Source organism: Accipiter gentilis, chromosome Z (genome assembly GCF_929443795.1).
Source record: "Accipiter gentilis chromosome Z, bAccGen1.1, whole genome shotgun sequence".
Taxonomy (NCBI): domain Eukaryota; kingdom Metazoa; phylum Chordata; class Aves; order Accipitriformes; family Accipitridae; genus Astur; species Astur gentilis.
Window position 1 is genome coordinate 36,243,884 of NC_064919.1, and position 19,242 is coordinate 36,263,125.

General features: G+C 44.7%; 1 protein-coding gene across 9 annotated transcripts in view; it reads left to right on the top strand.

Annotated features, from left to right (window-relative positions):
• The window catches only part of RAD23B (RAD23 homolog B, nucleotide excision repair protein), a 77,703-nt gene that overhangs the window by 40,684 nt on the left and 17,777 nt on the right, over positions 1-19,242 (top strand). For 4 of the 9 annotated variants that reach the window (XM_049796166.1, XM_049796168.1, XM_049796167.1 and 1 more), the window contains 2 exons: positions 15,019-15,100; positions 17,847-17,926. In XM_049796166.1, coding sequence (XP_049652123.1) covers positions 15,019-15,100; positions 17,847-17,926 — 162 coding nt within the window. Of the gene's footprint in view, positions 1-1,463; positions 1,749-15,018; positions 15,101-17,846; positions 17,927-19,242 lie in introns of those variants that run through there. The other 5 variants (XM_049796164.1, XM_049796163.1, XM_049796165.1 and 2 more) reach the window with 2 other exon arrangements.

The following is a 19,242-nucleotide window of genomic DNA, read 5'->3' on the forward strand; positions in this document are numbered from 1 at the left end:
CTACTGGTGGAAGAGGTTATAAGGAGCCGGGGCGGGGGTCCCTCTTACCAGTGTAGTGGGCTCAACTTTAAGGGTTATTTGTAGCAGGGGTCTCTCTCTCTCTCTTTCTCTCTCTGCATTGCCTGAGGAGTACCAGCGGAGATGGAGGTTAACAACTCGTCAAAGGTAAGCACTAACTATTGAAGCCGGCCCTGGCGGAACTGAGGTCCTACGCTGTCCCATCCACTGGACCAGTTTCTGTGATAAGCGAGTAACCTCCTGGGCTCCCTATTCGTACGTGTGGGATGAGAGCGAGGTGGAAAGGATAACGCAGAGAAGACGGTACAGACTTCCGGAAAGGCAGGCAAACAACTCACAAACGCTGCTTGCAAAGCTTGGGATGACTATGGCAGAGAACTACACTAAGTTCTAAAACTTAGTCTAAAGTCTAATGTTTTGCAGTACGCGCATCCTAAGGCTTGTCAGGATTCCGAAAAGGCCTTCGGTCTTTGAGAAGCTTGTCCTAGGTGTAGCAATACGCTGCTCTCAGCCTCTCAGAGCAAAGCCTCTCCCCATGCCGAACCGGAGATTCGCTGTGGTGACAGGCGAGGTTCTTTCCTGCCGCGTCGGCCGAGGTATCTGCGCACCGCTCAGCGCCGCTGAGGCACTGCTGAACGTACGTTCAGCGAATGCTGAACGGGCGCGGTGCGGTGGGGCGAGAGTGGGAAGGCAGCGTTGTTATTACCCGCTGTGCACATGCAGGCCGACGGAGCAACCCGTGCCCTTCGGCGTGCCGACGCAAGGTGCCGAGGCAAGGAGCCGGCCGGCTCAGCGGCACAGCCACCTCGCAGTACGCGTGCCGGCGAGGAGATGCTGAACAAGCCCAGCTGCCAGCCACCGCAGAGCCGTCGGAGGGCCGGCGGGCGGGCGGGCGGGCCGGCCGGCCTCAACGACCCCACGCCACCCACAGCCGTCCTGCCAGGGGCTGCAGCCTTCAGGCCCCCCTGCCCCTATCAACGCGTGCGTGCGATGTGCGTGCGCGCGCACGCACGCACGCACGTACGTACGAGTAACCTGCAACCACCACGGTAAGCCGTGTGCACACGCACGCGACCGCCTCATCCCCCGGCCCCCTCGGACCCTCGCAGGCACGCCCCCGCCCGCGCCTCCTCGGGCGCCCGCCGCGCCCGCGCAGTGCGTCCGGCGCCCGCTGCGCGGCTCAGCCGCGCCGGCGCATTGCGGGCGCCTCAGGTGGCGCCGCGGGCGCCAGGCGGCGGCAGGCGGGCCCGCCCGTGGGCGCCACCCCGTCGGGGGCGCCGCGCATGCGCGCCCGCTCCTCTCCCCGCTCCCCTCGGCGGGCGAGGAGCGGCGAGCGGCCAGCCCGCGCAGGCGCACGGCGCCCGCCCCGCTCCCTCCCGCCGAGCGGCGGCGCGCAGCCGCCGCCGCCCCCCCCGCCCCCGTCGCTCTGCCCTCTCCCCGCCGTCGCCTGAGGCGCGGGGACTGAGCGCCGCCCGCGCTCCGCCTCCCGCCGCGCCGTGAGTGTGACTGGCGCCCCGCGGCAGAGGGCGAGCCGTTGCTCCGCGCTCGCTCTCCGCCTCTCTTTTCTCCCGCTCCTCCTCTCCGCCTGTCCCGCTGCCCTGCGGCGGACGCGGGGAGAAGACCGCGACCGCGACCGGCGGCCTGCAGCCGCCGCTGCCGCCGCCATGCAGATCACGCTGAAAACGCTGCAGCAGCAGACCTTCCGGATCGACATCGACCCCGAGGAGACGGTGCGGGCCCGCGCGGAGGCGGGAGGCGGTGGGAGGGCCGCGCTCCGTCCCCTCCCGGGCTCGGGCCGCGCTCCCCCTTCCCGGAGGAGAGGAGAGCGCGGCCCGGGCCGCGGCCGTGGGGAGAGCTGGGGGGGAGGGGGGCGCTTTCCCCGGGGCGGGGGGCGAGTGGGGAGCGGGGGAGGACGGAGCCCTCTGCGGGGGGAGGGGCCGCCTCTGTGAGGGCCTGGGGCCGGGGTCGGTGGAAGCGGACGCGGTGACGGCCCGGGAGGAGTTTCGGGGTGCGGGGTGGGGGGGTGAGCTCCAGCGTGGGGGAGAGGAGCGGGGCGCTTGGGCGGGGGGCGGGGGTGATGCGGGCCCCTTTCCGGGAAGCGAGCGGGCCGTCGTGGGGTGCCCCCTTTTCCTCGGGGTGCAGAGGGGTCTGCTGCTGGGTGCAGCAGCGTGACTGTCCTGGCTGGAGGGAAAGGGGCTGTTGTGGCCAGTCGCCCAGCGGATGGACTTTCCTCGGGAAGTGGAGGGGAGAACGGCTCACGTTGTGCGCCGGCGGCGAGGAGCGAGAGCGACTACAGGAAGCGAAAGTTTTCCCTTTCGGGAATAGACGTGCCCACGCCCGTGGGTTAGTGGGTAATGGGGCAAAGTAGTAAGCTCTGCTGTTTCCTACCGGGAGTAGGGGGGGTGGGTCGTGACCTCTTGCTGTGGGGGGTGGGTAGTGCAGCAGAAGGAAAATGTGGTGCTTGCTCTCCGCGGATTCCCGCCTGGAGAGTAAATGTCAGGAGAGTTGTAGGGCTCTTCTCTGCAGAGGCGTGTGCTGGAGAGGAGCTCGCGAGCGCTTCCTCTTAGATGCATCCCTGCGCGCTTAGGCAAGCCCGTGCTGTGTTTGGTGAAGGTGGGTGATTGCGGGGGGGCTCGATTGTTTTGCCCACAGCGTGAGGTGCGGGGATGTGTCTGCGCTTAGGAGGTGGGGGAGCGCGCGTGAGATTCCGCTAACTGTCGTAGTAGGGCGGACGTTGGTGTGTCTCCTGCAGAGCGGGCGTTGGCGAGGTGTGTAACAGAGTTAGTCTCCCTTACTGGCGGGTGGCAGGGACTCCCCTTCTAGGACTGGGAGGGGGGAGAGGACGCGTTGTGGTTGCAGGCGAGTGTTTTCTGTTGGGTGGGAGTGCTGAAAAATCCTCGGGGAAAGAGAGCGTTCTGAGACGCGAGGAGGGGCCCCGAGTGAGTCTGCAGGGTTGGAAGTTGCCTCGTCACTTGCCTGAGCACGGACGGTTGCCTCTGACGGCCGAGGCCAGGCATCCGTGCGGCCGCCTCTTGAAAGATTTGGGGAGGTTAGCGTCTGAAGGTGTGTCTGCAGCAGCCTTTCGGGTGACATCTGGGCAGTGACGCTCTGGAACGTTGTATCGGCTCTTAGAAAGTGTGTTCCTTTACCCTCTCCCACTTCCATCCTAAGAAAAGTGAGGGGCGGCGGTTGGAGTTGGACTAAGGGTTCATTTGGTCGAGCAGCGCGGCAGAGGGAGATGGCAAACGTCTGGCTGAAGCACGTGCTAGAAACCCTCAAGGATTTAAAACGTCAGTCTTCACCCGTTACTGAGAAGAGCTCTCTTTTCATCTCTTCTCCTGTGCTCTGTGTTCAGGAAGGTCAGGACCTTCCCAGGGGAAGTAAAATCAAGGAGAGGACCGAAGGAATGGTGCCGGTCGAAACCCCCCAGCAGCTTACGAGAGGGCAAAATGCATTAGCTAGGGGTTGGCTTATGGGAAGGCAGACTGCGCTCTCTGTTCCTAACTGCGGTTGCTACAGTAGCTCAGTAGCTGAAACAAGAATGCTTCTCATGAGCCTAGGACTTAAGGTTTTGGCTAGGAGTGGGTGGGAAGGTAGAGGAAGCGTGGCTAGGACTTGAGGAGAGCTTTGTTTTAAAGTGAGCAGGGTGAAGCCTTGATCTTGTTAGCTGCAGAGGTGAAAAAAGTGTTAGCGTTTCCTTGCTCTACTTCTTAGAAAATTGCAAAGACATTCTGGTTGAAAGCTGGTGAATTGTAGAACTTGGTGAAGAGAAGAATACTCCTGAGCCTTCAGCTAGAACCCAAAGCTGCTAAAACTGGAAAATGCTCTGAAAGGGAATCTGTTAAGCAAGCGTTTCCCAAGTATGTGTTTGAACGCTCTCCGTCTGAATTTTAGAAATACCCATTGTATCAGAGCGCACTGGTTTCTTAGGTGAATTTTCTAAGGCCTTGAAACAAATGTGTTTGTTTTGGGGAGCTCAGGAAACATATCTTTTAGTCTTTGAACTGTATGCGTGTGTTTCTCTGCTAGAGGTGCGCTTGTTTACTTGGAGCTGTGCCCTGTGCTGCGACAAGGCCAAAAATCGCCTAGTGGTGGTAGGCCCAGGAAACTCGTGGCTCCAGAATTGGTTTCTGGCTCTAGCAATTTCTCCCCTTCTTCTCAGTACCAAGTTAACCTGAAGAGACTTGATGTTACAGCGCAAGGTAGTATTCTAGCAACAGTTTACGCTTGTAACCGCAAGCTGTCGTTAAAACTGGTAAGGAATATGTAGACTAACCTTCCAGGGAGAATTGGAAGGAACGCATTTCATAGTAACCAGTTAGGCTTGTTGCAGCTCTGACACAAGGAAGTGTTGTTTTTTTCCTGCTTCATCAGACCGTTGAATTTTTAAAGTTCAAAACATGCTATTAATGATGTGGCTTTAGTTTTGGTTTAGTTGTGTTTTAGAGTATTGGCCAACAGAGTATTTTGACTGAACAAAAACTACGCTTGAAGCACGGCATGTTCTTATTTATTTGTGCAAGGGCTAGATGAAGACTGTCAAAACATTTTGACTGACCAAAAAAGCGGAGGAGACTGAGCCTCAGGCCCTCTTATCTGAGAAACGGAGAAGTCATGAAATGGAGAGGTTTTTGCAGGCAGGGCTGGTTTTGTTAGGCTTTGGCGGGAACACCTCTGGAGGGCATGGGAATCAGCGTTGGACTCTTCGTGCTCGGCAGGAGCAAGGTGGATTTACCCGTTGCAATCATTGTGGTGTTCTGAGCGGGGGCAGTTCAGTACTTGAGCATCCAGGCTTAACCAGGACAAAGGAAAGCGTGCATTTATCTGCAGAAGCTGCTCCTTGTGTTTGTTGGCTGTCTGTGAGAGAGTGGGCACATTAAGCGTTGTGTTAGGAGCGAGTATCAAGCTCTGTCTGATGCAGACCTGTGTAGCCCGCACCTCTCGTCTGAGGTGACGGTGATGGCATTGTAGGCTTCTAAATCTTGTGCTTCTGTTGTAGTTATCACTGTGGAGACATGAAACAGGCTTTTAAAAACCCTCGACAGACGTTCTTAACTTTCTTTGAAAGTGAAATACCAGTTGAAAGTAAGTCTGTCCTGTTTCTTTCTGAGCTTCCCTGTGCTGTCAACCTGGAAACCCAGTTGCTGAAATGCAGAGAAGCGCAAGGAATCTTCAGGATGTCGGTAGTCTTTTGGCCGCGGTCTCTGTGTCACATGGCATGGGCTTTCACATTTTACTGTTCCGCCACAATGTTTGAACACCCGGGATATGCCTGCTTGTTTAACACCGTGTCAGCAGGGCACCGAGTTGTGGAAGTTTGAGCTTGTGTATGTTCTGGTGCATCCTTAGTACGTTTCTGCTTTATTGTTGAAGGTGCGCATGGGGATTTTTGGATGCTAGTGTTATGCCCCTTCGGCGCTGGCAGCTCCTGGTTTTTAAGTCTAGAAATTTAGGCTAGATGCTAACGGAAGCTATATTACCCGCGTGCAGAGTGTGCTGCAGCAAAACTGAAGCAGGATGCAAAGGGTATGTAATAGGGAAAAAGTGAGGTTTGGCACGCATTTCATTTTTGCAGATGAAAGAGGTATACTGCAGGGGAAAAGAGATACTATGCTCATTATTTTTCAAAAGACAATGTCGTAGCAAGGAATTTATGTTTTCTGGTTTGTAGGGGGTGTAAAAACCCTTTTGGCTTTGTAACAGCAATGAGGTGGTGGTACTTTTTAGTGTGTACATGGGGGGTGTCTGTGAGGAAATGACAAGCTGCTTTAATTCTCTCCAGAGAGCGCAGTGATAAGTTAGTGCAGACTATCGTCTGGATGAATAGAGTGTGATTTGTGAACCCCTATGAAAGCGAGCACTACTTGTGAACCCACAACATTTTATTAGTTACCTCTGTTTGTATCTGTTGGGTTTGTATATATTGAGAGCTGTACTAAAGCAGCTGATTAAAAAAGGAGGTGAATATTGAAAACCTATGTAATTTTAAAGCATCCTTTGCCTCAATTCTTGTTCTGTCTGGGGCTAGGAAAGATGTGTGGAAACAAATAATGGGTTGTTTTAAAAGGTATCTATCGTGTTTCTTGGAGCTGTCCTGGTAAACTGTGGGCTTGTGTTGGAAAACCACCTCCTGATGTAGCAGCATTAGTGAAGAGTAAGGGTTAACGCGATTCAATATGGAAGTGAATGAATTGTAAGTAGTAGTACATTTATCTCACAAGAAAGTGATTTTTTTTTTTTTTTTTTTTTTTTTTGGTGTGAAGTAAGAAGATTGTAATAGGTTTAGTTTTGGTCATTTTGGTTTTGCTGAATTTGTAGTTTATTGCACTTGTCAGAAGAATTAACTTTCAAAACAGTTCTGCAAGAGGCAGAGAATATTGCTGGGTGAAATGGTAAAATCTGACTTTGAGGCTTGTCACCTATGAGGAAGTACGAACTTATTCCAACGGCCTCCTTCCTACCTGTGTTTTCAGCGTAGGTTCATCCTGCAGCAGTTGCTGATCGGAGGATTGTTTTTATACTTCCCCGAGAGTTCATGATCTTAGTGGTTGGAGGAAGAAATGCTCTCATGATCCTGTTGAAAATCCAGAAATACCCTTCTAGGTGTGGAAGATACCTTTCTGTCTCAAGTCCTGATGTTTTTCTCTGATTCTTCTTTGATTTTACAGCAGGTGTCTTTCTCCTCTTCTAGAGGATTGTTACGTTGCTCTTGCATCTCCTAGGATTTAATTGGTATGTACTTGCACAGTCAGAGGAGGTGTGAATCTGAAGGGCTTGTAGTTGCTGCTTGAGGTTTGACAGATGACTCTGCAAAAATGGTAGCTTCGGAGACTAGCAGAATAAGAGTGTCAGGGAGCATTTGTGTTTTTCTTCATCATTTTTATACTTTTTTTTTTTTTTTTTTTTTGCAGACTGTAGCATTTTCAAGTTAGGTTCTCTGATAATTGATGTTTATTTTATTAACTCCCTGGGTCTTTTTGCTAGTGCTTTTCTTTGGTGGCTAGTCTTTTTCCCTGTTTCCTGGGGAGAGTTAGAATTTTCAAGAAAGGGAAGTTGTTCTAATTCTTAGCTGAAGCAGGCTAGGCTTTCACGTACTCAGGAGCATTTTCCTTAAATTCTAGTGAGTGTTGCAATATAATTTGTAGCGTAAGTTATGATTGATACAGGTGATTTTATTCATCTTAGAATATGTTTTTGCATGTTACCCATTTTTCAAAGGCGTTGGCTCTATGACCGTAATTTTACAACTGTTTTATTTGGAATATTCTTATCCAGTTTAGCTGTCTGCGAGCAAAAGTTCCCTTGGTACTTTTAATAATTTGTCAATATCCTGTGCTGTATTTCTCAACAATCCAAACTTTCTTGGACCGCCGTTCCCAAGGTGGCCGCTAAACGGGGAGGTCAAATAGACAGGTTGTACGCACTTACGGATAGCTCTGTGCATAATTGTCTCTGGTATTTAAAGTCTGTTTTGCAGGTATGATTGGTAGGCAAAGATACCTGCCCTTGATACGGATAACAACAGGCTGGAAGGTGTTGCCTTTGGAACTTAACTGGGAGTGGAGAGTCCACGTTAATTAAAGAATAATATGAGCAGATGACCGTGCAACTGTCTACAGTCTCAGTACTGCCCTTGAGCCTACAAGGGCATGTTTACCGGCGAAGCGCTTGAAAGCATTTTCATTGTATTTCTGAAACATAGGAAAATACTCTCCCAAAGGGAAATTTATAGGGCTACGTAAATTTATGGGACTGAAGGATATGGCTGCCAATGTCTTCTCCCAGCAGGGTTTGTATCTTTGGTCACTGTTCCAGACAGGATACTTGGGCAGAGTGGACTCACTGGAACAAATCACCTTTTATTTTACAGGGTGTGGTGAAGTGCAGCATGTCTTACCTAGGCCCTGTAAAGGCCGGACGGGAAGCCTCAGCGGCTCTCCTCCGCAGGCTGCCCTGCAGGGAGCACCAAATGAACGTGGAAAGCAGAGGGAAGGGCTTGTGACTGCTGTAAGCGTCCTGAGTTGGAGTGTGGTCTAAAGGCTAACTGACTGTAGTTCTCCCTGTCTCTGTCATTCCCTGTGTTTTTGTATCAGAGGCATGTTAAGCTCAGAGAAAGGAACAGAAACTGGAGCTGAAATCCTTATCTCCACACCCCCCAGCCCCCCAAATTGAATCTCTGACCTTCACGCCTTGTATTTCTAACTTGTTTTCTAGTTGGTTATCTGTATGAAGGCCATTAATGCATATCTAAATAAAACTTGGTTTACCCCTCCAGCTTAAGTTTATCAGTATGCAGTATTGGGAAGGTTGTCTTTCTTTAAGTGTCTTACTGTAATGACTTAAAACGTCTTGTCAATTTTGTTCATACTCAAACCACTATATTGCTTTTACCCGTGTAGACCAGCTTGTGGAGACTATTCTCGTTGTAAAAATTGTCTGCTTAAAGGTACTGGAGGGTTGTTTATGCTAATCATGGTGACCATGCAAGAGTCACCACTCAGAGAATGTAAACTTTGTCCTTAAAACAAGCCCTTGTGGGTTCGTAGGGAGCACTCAGAGCTGTCAATAGCCACATCTTTCTGCTTTTTTTGAAAGGTGCAGACAGCTGAGCTTTTTTTCCCCTGTTGGTTAAAGCGCTGCTTCATGTTGAAATCTGTGTGTTCGTGTGTTAGTACAAATCTGCATGTATGCAGCTCTTTTAGTCACTGTTTAGCGTCGGGAAACCGGCCCTAGTGTCTCCTCTGGGCTTGGATCAAATTTGAAATGCAGGGTAGAAGTGTATAGAGGCCAACTTTGAGATCAGAACTTAATTCTGTTGCTCTCTGGGGCAATGTATAACAGCAACTACTAGCCTGATGAACTTCACCTAGGTGTGCATGAGCTCAGTTTTGGAGAGGAGATTAGAAAGGCAGAGGAAATTGCTCGGGAGGTAAATGTCAGAGCTTACCTTGGGTTTGTACCTTGCCAATTCCAGACTATTGATCTTCCAGACCAGGCTGCTTCTGTGTTTGTGTGCAAGCAAGCTTCAGCACGGTAAATGCAAATAGGAAATACAGAAGCTTATGAATGCTTTATACTGCATGTGAGGCTGTTTTTAAATATTGGAATAATTTTAAATCCTACGTTCAGTTGAGTACAAATGTGGGGTTTTTTCCAGTCGCTCACTAACCTTGTAAACCTGAATGGATTCACAAGATTCTTCCTGTCCTGTGGCGGTTCTCGCTTACCGTATCTGTTATGCCGTAGGGCAGTAATCTGTTCATGCAACCGTCGAGGTGGTCTCCCGACTAAATACGAGTGTCCTGTTTAGGAAGACGGTGTAAGAGGTGACTGTAAATATAGGTTTGTAGCAGCAAAATCTGATTCTCTTACTTGTAGAAGGAAGTAGCTAGAAGCAAATGTGTTGTCATCAGGAAGGCTACTGTAAAGCATTTACTTACGAGCTAAGTAGTTTGTTATCCCCTGGACATTTCAATAGGAGGCACAGTATATGCCATTAATCTGTTGCTGATCATGGAGTTTGATTGAGGGTGGCAAAACCTGTTGCCCTGGTCAGTTTGTTGCTTCCTTAGCTGGTTTATTATCGGACCCAACTGCATCGTCCTCACCTGATTCTGAGCAGTGCCTGTATGGCAGTATACTGTGTGGTAAATATGTTTTCAAGGGCAGTGGGAGGGAGAACGGGGGAATATTAAGCCTAAATTCTAACCAGAAGTGTTTAGACGAGCATGTCCTCCCTCGGGGAGGAGGAGGAGGAGGAGAGCAAAGCCCTTTGGACTGAAAGCTTTCGTCCTTGTCTAAACGATGACTTTTCCCAAAGCCTGGGAGAAGCCTGTTAGTCTCTTACAGGAAAGATGGAGACTGGTGGAGAGTTAGAAGGCAGATTACAAACCCCCTCTGCTCAGAGTTTCTTCTCAACAAGAGAAGGAGTTCAACTGGAAGTAGGCTGGTAGTGAAGGTCTTTCAGAGTTAGTCTTGGGATGCGTCTCTTCGTAGTCCTTTCATTAATTTGGTAAAACTTTGATGACTTTGAGTAGACCTCAATAGAAACATGATGGAATGGAGGAGCATAAAGTTTAACGCTTGTACTCGGCTGCCTGATTGGGGGTCAGTCTTTTGGAAGTGGCTGTCAAATGAGCAGCATAGGCTAATGATGAGTTGGACTGACTACAAGATGAAGCCCTGAAGCTCACGGCTCCTGGAACTTCCGCCAAGAGTAGCGGTGCCCCTCTATATGTGTGTGCCGGCCTCCTGTTCCCAAGGGGAATGAATTTCCACCAGAGCAGCTGGAGGAAATAGGTGCTAGTAGGGTATGGGAGACTGAGAGTTCCATGTGGAAGCAACCTAAAGGGTCCTGGGTAGCTTAGCTCACAAGCTTGGAGAAAGATTTGATAATGCTGTGTGAATATTTCAAAGTGGTTAGCATCCTGGGATGTGCGAAAGTTATTCAGGCTTGAACTATAACATCAGCATAAGAACAAATGAGTATGAATAGTCTATGAATTAATTTGTGCTTGAAATTGGGAAAAGGCTTCCAACATCAGAATAAACTTTGTATCAGCCTTGTGGTAGAATAAGTAGCAAACAACCATACTTGTGTTTAGGTGGAGGTGGATCAGATTCTTCATGAGGATTGTGCTGTGAAAGGCGTGTATGTGGTTTTATGTCAGAAGGGGTCCTTTCTAGTTTCATGTTAAGTTTCTCTGTAGATCTCAAGAAATTCAGAAATTTAACTTGCCTGTGTTGTACAGCCTGTGTAATTATAAATTGGTGCAAGTATACTGTTCACTTTTTTATTAGGAATTATGAAATGTGTCTTTGAATCAATGGATTTTTTTCCTCTTCTGTTTTAGCATAGTGTATAATGTAGGAGAAATAGAAATTGGTATGTGAGAAGGAAGGGAGGGACTTTGCTCAATATACTGACCTATGGAAACTACTTGCCTTTTTGGAACCCGGCATGCCCTGCTTACTTTTTGGGCTAAAAGAACTGTAGGCAACAGCTGGGCAACTTAGCACTAGTAGTTTCATGTAACTTGTTTTTAGGATGCCCAACTGGGGTGCAATTGGGAACTGGTGTTTCTTAGGAAGACCTCAGTTTTTTGGTTAGGAGTTGATCAGCTCTGACTTTAATAACAGGTTGCATAGCATCTATTCTTGAGGACATTGTGTTCAGTACAGTCTCTGAATAGTAAGGAGAGTTTTGCATCTAAATTCATAGGGGGCAGAAGAAAATTGTCTTCCAAGTTGGCCACTGTAGTGTGCAAGTGTGCTGTTTTTGAACCTTTAGGGTAAGTGTTTGCAGCTGAATGGATGTTCATTCTTAAAGGTGTTGTCATAAAGTATGGGCTTCCTTTTATTCTGCTGCAAAATTTATTAGGGGAGAAGAAAAATGGGATTCTCTGAGACTGAAATACATTTTTGTCGTGGTTTAACCCCAGCCAGCAACTAAGCACCATGCAGCTGCTCACCCACTTCCCCCCACCCAGTGAGATGAGGGAGAGAATTGGGGGGGAAAGGGAGGGAGTTAAAACTCGTGTGTTGAGATAACTACAGTTTAATAGAACAGAAAGGAAGAATCTAGTAATGATAATAGTAACAATAATAAAATTACAATAATAAAGGATTGGATTATACAAAAGAGGTGGTGCACAAAGCAATTGCTCACTGCCCACCGACTGATGTCCAGTTAGTTCCCAAGCAGCGATCTCCCCCCCTGCCAAGGCTAGCTCCCCCCTGTTTATATCCTAGGCATGATGCCACATGGTATGCAGTATCCCTTTGGCCAGTTGGGGTCAGCTGCCCTGTCTGTGTCCCCTCCCAACTTCTTGTGCCCCTCCAGCCTTCTTGCTGGCTGGGTGTGAGAAGCTGAAAAATCCCTGACTTAGTATGAACACTACTGAAAGCATCAGTGTGTTACCAACATTATTCTCATAATGAACCCAAAACATAACACTATACCAGCTACTAGAAGGAAAATTAACTCTATCCCAGTTGAAACCAGGACAATTTGGAACTCTGATCAGGTGGAATAAAGCTAGGTAGCCTGGAGGTTTGGTTTATGTATCTGTATTTTCCAGAAAAATATGTCATAATGGATGCAGAGGTTGACTGTGTATCTTAAACATGCTTTCTAAGTTTGTCAGATCAATGTGCTGGGTGTGCTTTCCTGAAATTAATTTTCACTTAATAACCTGAGGCTGATGGTAATGCTGAAGTCTAGATTGTCAGCAACGTAATTTGCTAGAGGCAAAGCTTAGGATGTTGCTCTTTTCAGCAGCTCACTGTATCACTACCTGGACAATGCAACTGCCTTTCTGAGGAGCAGTGAGAGGGGTTTTTTTTCCTTCTTCCTTGAAAAAGGAGCATCTACAGTTTAAATCTAAATGAAAGTGGTTCAGACTGCTGTGTCTGATGACAGACAGGTTGTTTAGGGAGTGCTTTTATGTACTCTTTTCTGTTGGCAGAATTAAGGGCACGGCTATCTTCTTGTTACTGAGTGCCAAGTCTTCAGTCACTCCAGTTAGAACTACAAGAGGAAATTTTATACCACTAGCATGTTACTGTTGAATTTGATGTATCTGATGTTACCTAATTCTTTTTTATCCTGAGAATTAGTATTGTGTCCTCTGCAAATGAAGTGGTTTTGGTCTCAGGCTAGGCGCTGATGAAAGCCGAAAGAACAGGCAGGCACTGTTTATAAAAACTTATTTTAGCTTGAGTGTTTCTTAAACTATTGCCTCTAACAGGAGAATGCTGATGTCTGCAGCTGACCGCATTCTCTTGCAGATTCAAGCTATAGCAGTTAAGAGTTGGCTTCAGTAGAAGTCCTTTTCATTTCCTCCTTTGAATAGGTATGATCACTTAAGGGAATTCACTTAAGTGATGACAGATTCCCTTACTTAAAGTACTATACTGTATAAAGCAGTTAAACAGTGTTTTGAAATGTATTTTCTGGAAGTTACTTGACTATTTTATATATTTTCAGTTTTGTAGGAGCGACTTGAACTACATCACAGAATTTTAAATTAATAATTAAAATAATTAAAAATCATTAATTAGATGTTTAGTTTTCAAGGAAATACTCTTTTAAAATTAACATAAACCCAGGGAGAGAACAGACTTTTGTAAAGTAAGTGCATGAGAATGATGATGCTATCAGCAAATTATTATAAAAATGAGTAATGGTTTGACCCTGCCTGAAGGCTTATGGATGGCAGTAAGCTGCTGTTAGTTTTGCTGTGGAAAAGCAATTGGCTGGCTGGAGACTGATTTTAAAGCTTTTGGCAGGTGCTGGGATGGCATGTATAATAAGAATACCAAAAGCATCCTTTCTCCATCTGCTGAGGAAAAAAAAAAAGAGTTTTGGTGTGGTTCTGTCGATGGAGGTCATATGTTGTGTTCTGTATCCTTGTGTGGCTAGTGATTTAATCACCTACATTAGGTGTAAGCTTACACAAGAGGTTTGGTTCTGCAGGCCTCCTTTGCTGGGTCGTGAAGCCTGGTAAAACTAACACTCCTTTTTATGCATACTGCTGAAAAGATGCAGCTCCATTCTGAGTATAAAAGTTTGGTTTGTGCCTTTTGGACCAAACATCCAAACTGAAAGGATTAGCCTGGTAAGGAGATTGATAAAGAAACATGGAAATAAAATCTGAGAAGAAGAAGGAGAAGAAGCGAGCGGACCAATAAAGGAAAAGGGGAAAGGTAACACAAAAGTCTTAAGACATGATTAACAGAAGAATAAAGTGAAGCCAGGAAGTATGACTGGCATGTGAAGTGGATGACAGATTTTAATTATGTTGAGAATCACAAAGCTCAACTTCTCAGTAAATATGTACCATTTAGCACCTGTAAATACACTGAAACAGTATTTTCTACTGAAGCAACCCTAACAGTGAGCTACAACTTTAAAAAGTTAATGCAAAATGATAGTACTGCAGGTGCCTGTGGCACAAGTAGTTGCCAGTCCAATTAAGCTGTCAAGATAAACACATTTTTGTGTGCTTACCTGGTTAAATAGCTAGGTATATGCATCTCAATTGCAGCATTTCATGAAAAACCTTACGAATATTCAGGAAAAAGAAACTTTAGAAAATGGAGCTAGTTTGTAGTAATGCATTCATAACAGATTGGTTGTCTTTGTTTTATGTATATTGGGAGTGTCTGTCAGGAAGCAAGAAGAATGAATGTTTGTATACAGGCAGTTTGTCTTAAAACATGTTTTCAAATGTGTCAGTGCAGAAATGCTTCTAGAGGAACATCCTTTATCTCCTCAGGATAGCGTTAGGCAGTCTTTCTGGAGAATACATGACAAGTAACACAGTGTCATGTGAGCTATTGTATTTGGTGCTCTGAAAGTGTGGACTGTATGTCAGTAGTCTGTGTAAGCAAGTAAATAAGACAAAACCGCTTTCATGTGTATGCTTAAAATTGCTATGCAAAGCTCAAAAAATCATGGGGGAGGAGAAAGAGTTGAAGATTAATTACATAAATGAACAATTGGACAGTTTGAACAAGTCTTTGCATATCAAGGTTTCAGGTCATTCCAGTGAGTTAAATCAAATGTCATGGTGACCGTACCAAAAAAACAGGCATTCCCTGAAGAGTCATTATGATGAAGAAAGCCGCCAGCTGTGTATAGCATGTTTACCTCCTGCATTTAGAGAAGGAACAGGGAAGGGAAATGGGTCCGTAGATAAAAGCATTTTTTGTGCAAATTTCTCAGTTTTTCACTGTGTTGTAAACTTGTACTTAAAGACTTCTCCTGGAGAAATTACTTATCTAATTTGATTAAGCACGAGAGATTATTTGGGAAGGGAACATGTTGCTCTGCAAGTGGTTGCAATGACGTCTTTGGAAGACTGATGTACTTGACATAATCGAGATATGACTGAAAACTACTTTTTAGTATTTAAAACTTGGAACAAAGTGTACTTGATTAGGTTTGTATTGTGTAACTTCTGTTTTTTTTTCATTAAGACTGTTTCTGTGCTTTAGGTGAAGGCACTGAAAGAGAAGATTGAATCAGAAAGGGGGAAAGATGCTTTTCCAGTAGCTGGTCAAAAACTAATTTATGCAGGTAATCAATATTCTGAAGTTACTGTACCTGAATCTGCCTTTTTTTTTTAATGTTCTTCTTTGATTTGATGTGAATGTTAAGTCTTCTAAAGATTGTAAGTACTGAAATGCAAACAGGTTGAAAAAAACCAAGCACAAACACAAGAACAAACCAACAACAAACTCTTAATTTTTAGTCAGAATTTTTCAGGTTTTAATACATGTGTGTCTGTTGTTATCTTTGCTCTTACAGCATGATATGCTAACAGCTTTAGTCCTGAGTGGGTTATGCTAAGTGAAGTAGATATAGGTTTTGTTTACAAGTAATCAGGATTTAAGCAGATAACATCTCATGTTCTGGGTTTACTCTTGTCTTTTGTTCAGTTTATGCTGTGTGTAGCTGAAGCGATCCTGTATATACCGCAGAGAATTAAAAATCAGATTATTTCTTTTGTATTAACAAAAGAAACCCACCAGCAAATCCTTGCTGTACAAAGGTGCTTTCAATACTTTTAAACCATCATTAGAAACACGTATTATGCACTAGCAAAAAGCAGGCTAATGTCAGATAAAGACATGAAGTTCCTTTATTTGAGCTAACATAATTCAAAATTTTTTTGGCAATATTTTTTTACTGTTTTCTACCTGGCTGGTCCATTCTGGCACTAATACACAGATCCATTTTTTTGTTCTCACTTTGCATCAGAACTTATAAAGTTCTATTCCAATACCCCTTTTACTGCTTTTTCCTCTCAAACCATGCTTGCAAGAAACTTTGGTGGTCTTTTTACTTCTTCATTGTACTGCTTTGTAAACAGTATTGGGTTTCCACTTCTAATAAGGCAAAGCCACTGATCATAATAGAAAAATGCTAATGGAAGAGAAGTCAGGACTCTCTCCATGTTTGTACAGACTCCTCAGGACTATCTTTCTGAGCAAGTTTTATGTCACTTGTACTTCAGGAAAGGGAATGCACATCAAGAACATGAAGGTAAAAGTCACATGTGTAATAAATATGAACAAGGCAGAAGGCTTTGTGCAATATGTATAATTGCATGACACAATACTTTATTTCTGTGATTAGAAAAATCAAGGGTTGTGTAAGATCATATGATATGACTTGAGTATTTTCAGAAGCCAGAATTTATCCTCAGCATTGTATAATCCTCACAAGCAGTAGGAAATGCAGGAAATAAGATTTAGAATAGAAGACCATCCAAAAAGTGCTTGTATTTTTTTCTTGGACAAGAGATACAACAAGGGTATATTGCTGACATTTTTACTTTCATTAAAATGAGCTTTAGAATTTTCATAACTTGGCAAAGCACAGTGATATCCCAACTGAACCTGATTAGAAGTATACCATTTGTTATTAAAAATTCTTGCAATTTTTTTTAAAATTTAAGGTAATAAAAAGGTTAATTAAAAAGGTTATGCTCATCAGCAGTGAGGTAGATCTGTTGTGTTGTCATCTGTATTAGGGTAAAGTCTAGAAACCTTGAAAGTGGTGGGTCCTGAGAAGATAGGATGTCTACATATATACATTGTGCAAGCTCCTCCCCAAAGTGCCTATAAACCAGGAAATTGTCAGTAAACCTGTGTAGGTTGTGAGTCAGATGCTGCACCATCTGCTACAGGTATTACTACTGCTACAGTACATATAATACGTTCTTGAGTATTTGACCTGCAAGACTGGTGGAACCAGTATAGAGTAGGACACTGCCGCCTCATTTGTCAAGTGCCATGCAGCGTATGCATTGCTTTATTTCCTTGCAATCATCAGGATAAGAATGTGTCCTGCTAGTTTTAACTCTAAGTAGTGTATTCCGCTAGCACTGAGAATGGTTATGAAAATGTGTATTTTCCTCTTGAAGTAGGGAAGCGGTCCTTGGCACATCTTCAGCAAATGAATCAATTAAAGTCAAAATCTTTCCTAAAAATTCTGTAGTAGAAGTAGGTGCTATAAAACTCACTGAAATCCAGACATAGTTTTCTGATTAGTGGTACTGCCTCTAAATGAGCTTATCCTAAAAAGAAAAAAAATCTGTGGTTTAATGTGTTTCTGAGTTCTTGTAGAAATGAGGCAAATCTGCTTTGCCACAGTTACTGTCTCTGCTTATGAAACTTCAAAAGCGGTAGTATAACAAATGTTTCTGGTTTTGTCTGATCTTTTTTTTTTTCATCTTTCTGCCAAGGTAGGAGGATATGGCATGGTTCTAGCTTTTTCTAATGTTTTAGCCTTCTTTTGAGAACAAATTGTTAAAGTTGCAAAGTCACAAACTTATCTAATGCAGATAAACAGTCTGGGAACTGTAGACAGTTTACTGCATCTGAAGGGCAAACTGAAGATAAGCAGGAAGGAATTTTCTGACTGTTGTCTAGAGTGGTTAAGCAGGCATAAGTTGTTCAGTTAAGCTTATTGTGTGCTAAAGCTCTACACTACTTGTATCTGTGTTAAAGGTCCAATAAATCTTTCTCTAGATTTACTGCTTCTCTTTTAAATGATTTAAAGAATCTTCAACACTTATGGCAACAGTCTTGGAGCTAACAAGTGCTGTGGACATCATAGGACGAAAATTACTTGTAGCTCTACTGCCAAAGCTTAATAGCCAAAACACTCTTTGTAGGGTTTTTAGTATTTATAAAACTGCATAAAACATGTTTTTATGGGGTTTTTTTTAGAACTGTGTTTATATAAGGAAATCCCAAGATCACCTAATGATCTGTTAAATAACTTTTTCTTAATTTGTATCTGTTCAATTTGCCAGGTAAAATCCTTAATGATGATACTGCTCTTAAAGAATACAAAATAGATGAGAAGAACTTTGTGGTGGTTATGGTAACAAAAGTGAGTAGTCCGTATTTTTTAAAAGGAAATTGCATTCATTTCGTTCTTTTTTTCATTGTGATGAGTGCTCGTATATGCCTATCCTTAAAACCAGTGGAATTTGATCATGTGAAAGTTTTGGTCAACAGTAAAAATAAACGCTTTTGCAAATCGATATGAAATACTGCTTCACATTCCTAGTTTGCCAATGCTGATTGTTGTTTCTGCTGTGTGCTGAATGTTTACATCAAAGAAAAAGTTTGCCAGTGGCTGATTTTACTGTTTCTTCTTTCTTGTCTTGCTGTGTTACTCTTCCAGTCTTGCTATGTTGCTTTTCAAAACTCATAGGTGTTTCACTGCTCGAAACTCATGGCTGTTGACAAAAGACAAGCTCAACAGCTTAAACCAGTAGAGAAAGGATATGTATGCCAATCAATAAACCTGTGAGTTTTGAATGGCTGCAATGGCAAATTAAAGGGAATGACTGTGGCATGCATTTGAAGCATCTCTCCTCTTAACCAGTCACCAGATTGCTTCTGGGAATCAAGACACTGATTTTCTAGGCATTCCAGACCCTTGAGATCTGAATAAAACTGGCTTCCTCTCTGTCTTGAGATAGGAAGTTCATTTTGGTGTCAGAAGTCCTCCTTCTGACAAAGAAAACTTATATTCAGTTGCTCTTCACTTCTGTCTGCTATTGGCTCATTAGAGTCTCTGTTTGAATGTGTTATTGCTGTCTTCCTGAACAGTGTTCCAGTCTGTTGTTTGCCCCGAGAAGAGGCATTTATGAGTACAAGAAAACAGGTGCAGATGGGATTTCAGAGCATAGCTTTCGTTTTGTTTATAGCAGAAGGAAGACTGCTATATGTGTTCTCCATGCAATACCTTCTTATGTTAAAGGACCTGTGTTTCAGAGTTGGGCATTTCTTCACTGTTATGGTCTTTTTACTAAGTCCTTAAGCTCAGTTTCCCTTTCCTTGATTCTTTTCTGGATAAGACATGCCCTATCACGTAAGCACAATGGCTAACTTTGATGCTCAGACTATTTCAGTGTTTTTCTCTGAATACTCCTTAAAAGTTCTTTACTGTGCCTGTTATGTTGGAAGCTATTAATTCTCCTTTCCTTTCAGACAAAAGGAGGAAATACACTTTTCCTAGTTTAAGCAAATATTGTCTGAAATTGATTCATCTTGAATAAGTAGTTGTGTTTTGTTAAAGTTCAGCTATTTATTTTGGTAAGGCAGAGATGGGGGTCGGCCTTGTGCATCCTTAAGGATATTCATAAGTAAGGGACTACGGTGGTACAGCTTCCATACCTTAGCTAGAAGTTGCATGCC